Here is a 6,441-nt window from a genome sequence, read left to right on the forward strand (position 1 = left end):
TTGTTCATAATTTTGATATTAATTTTGTCATATTCAGCATATCTATTAGTACTAAACAACGTTGTTTGATAGATAAAGAATATCTTTAACGATAAAAATTACTTCTTTATTAAATTTAAAGATGATATGGCTGCCAATATTGTATTATCTATACGCGTGCTATTTTGAAGATGTTAAAACATAAAAATTGTCTATACGATTACAAATCTGACTTGATATCAAATAAGACATTAATACCAGAAACGAGTTCGATTACAATTGTTCTATTTATTCTTAAGAAATGTATTTTTATACTCACGAAGTACTTTATATGAAAGAGTATAAGAATGCCAGAATAACAGAAAGTAATTTTCTAGTATGTACCAGGAGTCCAGAAAATTACATAGGTACTACATAGTATGCACCAACAGATTTAATGTGAACTGTGAGTTTTCCACCGTCATAACAACTATATTAAAACATGCAAATACTTTATCTCTATTTTTTGAAGGATGACAAACTAGTATTCTTTGTCTCTGTATAATGTATATGTGTACTTGAATGTAAAGATAAAAATTTGCAGAAAGATAATAACTTGATGGAATTCAAATATATCAATCGTGAACGTATCAGTCGTCAAAAATGTTAATATATTCGATAAATATGATACAAATAGAGCGTGTAACGATTATAATTATAATGCGCGAATAATAAAATAAATTACATAGTAGTTATTTCACATATTATGTATTAAATAGCGTGTGATGCGTTGTTGAATAACTAATATTTGTAGTTTAATTGTCATACAAACTGTATAGAACATGTTGTTATCTCTTTCTTTTTAAAGGAAATGAGAGGAATTGTTGTTAAGCCGGTCCAATGATAGTGGACACTTACTGTATGCTATCTCTAATATTTGCAACAGTTGGTGAACCGTACTATCTTAATGTAAACAATTTTAAAGAATTTATCTTAATTCCACTGTCACTGTAGAATAATAAACTGTTATATGCACATACGTATAAAGTTTACATTACAGTAAACTTTATTATATGAGTTTATCTAAAATTCAGTTTTTTTAAGTTATTATTATTATTTAGTTAGCCGTTTAAATTTCAACGAATCTTTATTTTTAGACAGCGAAAAATTGTTCTATTTCCATTGTTATGTAATGATAGCATAGAGTGTTTTTAAAAGATCAATATTGACGTAACGTCAATTCATAAGATGATATAAGTTTCTTCTTGATATTAGGATAGTTTGTATAAATGAATTCACCAGCGATTGTTCTTCTATCTACCTATATACTAATTTATATAATAGATGTTAAGACTATTGTGGAAAGTATGTTATGATATTAAGCAAATAAAAAAACAATCTTGCTTGAAAAGATAATGAAGAGAAATATATATCCTAAACTGTATAACATTGTAAATTTTCTAACCATGTTTACACTTTATTTCTCAAAATATCTTAAAAAATGTTTTGCAATAAAACCTCGTTTTGTTTCGCGAGTTATCCTTTTAGTTAAATATCTTTCTGTTGGTTAACAATGCATGACAATTTTGTAACGTATTCAATAGCATAGATATTCGGCAGTAAATTCAGTAATTAATTATTCAATAATTATAATATTAGGAATTATTAATATTCCAATTATATGTCCTATTACAGATAATATTTTGTGGTGTGGGTATTTCAGATATTCAAAGAATATTTTTCATACTATAATCAATATTAATTTAGCAAACGAGACTTCTTTTTTTATATCAGCGATCAAGTTCGTTCAATTTATCGACGCAAATAAAGGATGAAATTAGATTATCCCGAAATAACTACACTTTTTCAGTACAGAAGAGAAGAACGTTTAAATTGCACGAATGTTGCGATGTGTTTTGTTTTTCAAACGCTATTTTACACCACATGTTAAATTAATATATTTATAACCGGGAATATATTATAAAACAATAATTGAAAGAAAAATATATAAAACTTTAAATTATTTTTTAAAAATTAAGAAAAGTTTAAAATATATCTTAATTAGTAGGTGTACTATTATTTCGGGTAAAGTCCAAATCTATTCAGATAACTTTTACAATATATTTGCTTCGTTTTAGCATTATTTAATATTCTATTTTTTCCTTGCTACATTATTAAACTAAAGATAGCACGTCGATGTATTTTATGTGTGGTGATAAGAAGACATAAAATATTTTTTATATCTTGTTTTACTTTCATTTATATTCTGTAAACAACATAATCAATATACCAATTAACCGCATTGTTATATGTGCCAGTGTCTTTTCTTTGTTGTTTGTCTTTAATTATTATTATATGCATAGATTACGGCTATTTCAATGAACCCATTTACTTAAATGAGGTATTTTAGCACTGATAAAAGCATTAAAAAAGATGGGAATGGTTGATGGGGAAGTGGATTTGACGGAGGAGGGGACGCATAGGAAGAGTATATTTCCTGTTTCTGTGCATCCCCTAATCTGTCGATTAAAGGTAGGTAAGACATCTGCAATTGCGGATGTTTCTGGGCAGCGGTCGCTTCGCTATTTAGGCGGACTTGGTGACCGCTTGCTCGTTTGCCACTTTATGATTAAAAAAAAATGTTTGTAGTAGAAAAGTGAGCAATATTCTTTAAACGAAAACCCTATATCATTTAAAATATTTTTAGAAGTAACGATTATTACTTTAACATTAAGATAACGCAACAAATTCATATTTAATATCTTTTTTTTTGACAATTTATGTTGAAAATGTATCAAAGGAATGAGAAGTAATAATTTGATAAGATATCAATCGTCATTATGTTGTTGGCTTTACTAAGTATCAAGGAGCAGTAGAGTCGGTAAAGTCAATATCCTTTATCTTGACTAAACAATTTGTTAATAATTAGCTTAATTATATACAAATAGAATAACCATTGTACTCTTAATGTCTTTAGCGACAGTAGAAAAAGTGACAGAATATTGACATATAGGTATAGGCAATAGGCATAGGTTAATTCCTTTCATAACTTTTGGTTTTCAGATCATGCGCCTACTTATAGATCCCGATCATAAGCAAGTTCAAGATTTTCTTTGATGAGTGAATCTAAACATTGTCTTTTAAATTTGTTTAGCGAAGACGAGTAGTCCAATTTCTTTGAATCTTCCAATTTGTAATAAATTCTTTAGATAACTATATTAAATTGATTTATAACTTGGAAGTAAAAATTGAAAAACGTGGATTATGCTAAATTAGGAATAATTTAATCAATCTTAAGTACTTATAATTTTCTATTTTTTACGTTATTGTATTGTTTAATACTCTGTTAATAAAATTTTCATAAAAATTAAGCTCAAAACAAAAATATTACGGTAATACCTAATAATATAATTAAATTTCTAATTTCGATAATCATCAAACATGTAACACAAATTATTAAAAAAAAATCCTTACTTGTATTTTTATCTACACTATTTAAATAAATATTAAAAAAAAAACATGCTTACTCTGTAAATCCTTGGTGGCCATTTTTTCCACAATCGAAAGACGAAAGTTTGAACAGATTCAGCAGGACACGTTTGAACGCAAGCTCGTAGGCGACTGCTACGTTGAAGCTACGGAACTCCCGCGCCGTTATAATTAGCCGAACTTATCAGTAACACAACTATAGTATAGTCACGCGTGCGTACCGCGCAATGCTACAACTGAGAGTGACAACGATCCCGGGCTGTTTTTATAAACTGGGGTTCACAAAGTGGTAAATTGTTGAACAAATAACGCTTCGTATATTCCGAATCAGAAACGGTCTCTTAGCTCACTGACGGGAATAATCTCGGCGATGCTTTAATGAGGTTTTATTGAAAGATTGCAACGCTTGGGTGACGACGATCTTGGTTAATGTGTTATGCTGCTGCGTACATCATGCTTCAAAAATATTTTGCAATTTAATAATCTAAGCATTGTTGCAATGTGTGCGAGAAAAGTTAAGTTTTCCGTCAATATCAAATAATTTAATTATGTCACTTTTTGCTATTTATTTATCTTGTCTTTGTTTAATATCTATATGTAATATATGATATATTAAATGTATAACAGTCAAATTACGGAATCCGAAATACTAAAGTTAAGTTTTCTATTACACAGACGAAATATTTATTAATCCGATTGATAAGGAAAAACATTTAAATTGATAAAACAATGATTACTAATGGATTACTCCTTGGCAGTACTTTCAAAAATATGATTAATATTAATAATATCACAGATAAGATATCAGTAATCACAGAATATCTAAAATGATTGTAGGGTATGCGTATTTAAAATAGGAAATGAATATTATCTTTCTTATTATGAGACCACCACTTAAATAAGGCGCCAACTTATTAGGACAAAATTGTCGTAAAACTCACACTTATCAGAAGAGAAGAGGACTAATGCTCCCTATGAGGCCCATGTTATTATTTTAAGCGACATATAAAGCAAAAACTGCAATTGACTAGAGGTTAATTGTGGTTTAAATTTGAGTTAACAGAGGTAGACACCATTAACAACAATATTAGATGAATGGACGAATGGACCGGGTTGACCAGCGAAATACCACGATCAAACAGAAGATGATCTGTTACCGTCCGACCGTCTGATACCGGGGGCCTAATTTTAATTCACGTTTCCTTCCCACCCTTTTGTGGGGAAGTGTTTGATGGGGAAGTGGATTAGACGGAGGAGGGAATTCATAGGAATATCCTGTTTCTGTGCATTCCTCCGTTGATTAAAGGTAGGCAACGCATCTGTAATTCCATGTGTCGCTATTTCGGTGAATTTAGGTGGCAAGCGGCCGTATGAAAGAATGAAAGAAAGAAAAATATTTATTACCACTCAAAAAATACAATAAAAAAAAACACACACATACAAGGCACAAAGTGTAGCAAAAGGGAGCCAGCTCAGCGAAGCAGGGACAGACTAAACTGCCCCTGCACTGGTTTTCACTGGTATGCCACGTCATAATACAAAATAAAAGCTTGATTGTCGTAAAAATAAAATTATAAACGAAAGTACGAAGAAGGCATATTAATGGGCACCAAATAAATTATTACTTTTGATATCAAAACCTAAAAGAAACGACTGATGATAATAATTATAAAACTCAATTTAAATTGGCAATTTGATTCAGTTATCAATATAATTATTTCGATCAGATAATGAAGAATGTAAGTTCCGATAATGATGTATTTTATAAACATTAATAATATTAACTAACTCTGTATATTCACGATGGCGTTTTCAAATATTTTAACTAACATTGAACATAATTGCAATGACTACCAACCTCGATTCCTCTTTCACTGCTTGAAGGTACATTTCACTAATTCTCGTTAGTCAGTCAGAACACAAAATAGTGTCGATGATTCCAACTTTTAATAAATTAAAAAGAAATGTAATAAATGAAATATTTTCTTGAATGCATGGTTGTTAAATTTTGCTTCATTATCAAGTATATTTAATGAGTCGCAAGTAAAAATATTCACTCGAAGTTTGATTTAAAAAAATATTTATTTAAAATAATTAACACAATAAGTTAATATAAGAAATTGGACAGATCCCCTTTACAGACTTGGTACAGTATGAACTTGATTGATTGCATTGAATCCAATTTATGCTCTCTCTCGAATGCTTCTGAGCTGGCCTTTATTATACTTCAGGCTTCCGTTGTCTTCTGAGGGACATGGTGGGAGGTTCCATGGAATGTTTCCATTGTGTTCTCAGGTTACACAATGTACAATGGAAACTTCTTTAGTTCCAATGGGTATCCAGTTTACTCAATGGAATATTAACATTATATTTATTTTGTATGTCTTTTATTCGATACTGTTTACTCTCCCCCTCTAAATTGTAAGTTCCGTGTTTTAAACAAACGCGGAATCTTAATATTTGTAAGGAAAAAATCAGTATCAGGGTAATAGTAATAATTCCAATCCATATATATTGGATTGTATTATGCTTGTTTTCGGAATTGAAGACTTCTATCTGTTTTATTTTCTTTAATCTTGCTGTTATCTTTGAGGCATAATATGTTAAATCCATTTCTGTTACATCCTCAGTTTGTTGTAGATCCACAGTAGCAATAATTATATCTTCAGTTGATTCTTTTGTATAATATAATATTTTAGCTCCTGAAATATTTAATTCACAATTTTCACCATACAATATGTTTGATTGCTTTGTCCATACAGTTTCACTATGTATATTACATTTTATTTATTTATACTTCAGTTGTCTTATTAAAGTACATGTAAATAACTTTAGGTGAGATTACAATTATTTCTTGTGTTGGACATTTTATAGGAATTGTTTGACATTTACTACTTTCTTTCTTAAGTAAAATTTCTACTTCACAATTATCTACATATATTGGTATATTCTTTACATATAAATTCACTTAAATCTATACAGTTATTAACTTCA

General features: G+C 29.3%; 1 protein-coding gene across 2 annotated transcripts in view; it reads right to left on the minus strand.

Annotated features, from left to right (window-relative positions):
* The window catches only part of LOC106719716 (aquaporin AQPAe.a), a 53,341-nt gene extending 49,616 nt beyond the window's left edge, over positions 1-3,725 (minus strand). Inside the window, exon 1 of one of the 2 annotated variants that reach the window (XM_014514151.2) lies at positions 3,486-3,725. In XM_014514151.2, coding sequence (XP_014369637.2) covers positions 3,486-3,507 — 22 coding nt within the window. In that variant the 5' untranslated portion in view covers positions 3,508-3,725. The remainder of the gene's footprint in view (positions 1-3,485) is intronic. The other variant, XM_014514153.2, reaches the window with a different exon arrangement.
* Between the last annotated feature and the right edge of the window lie 2,716 nt (positions 3,726-6,441).

This window comes from Papilio machaon, chromosome 3 (genome assembly GCF_912999745.1).
Source record: "Papilio machaon chromosome 3, ilPapMach1.1, whole genome shotgun sequence".
Lineage (NCBI taxonomy): Eukaryota > Metazoa > Arthropoda > Insecta > Lepidoptera > Papilionidae > Papilio > Papilio machaon.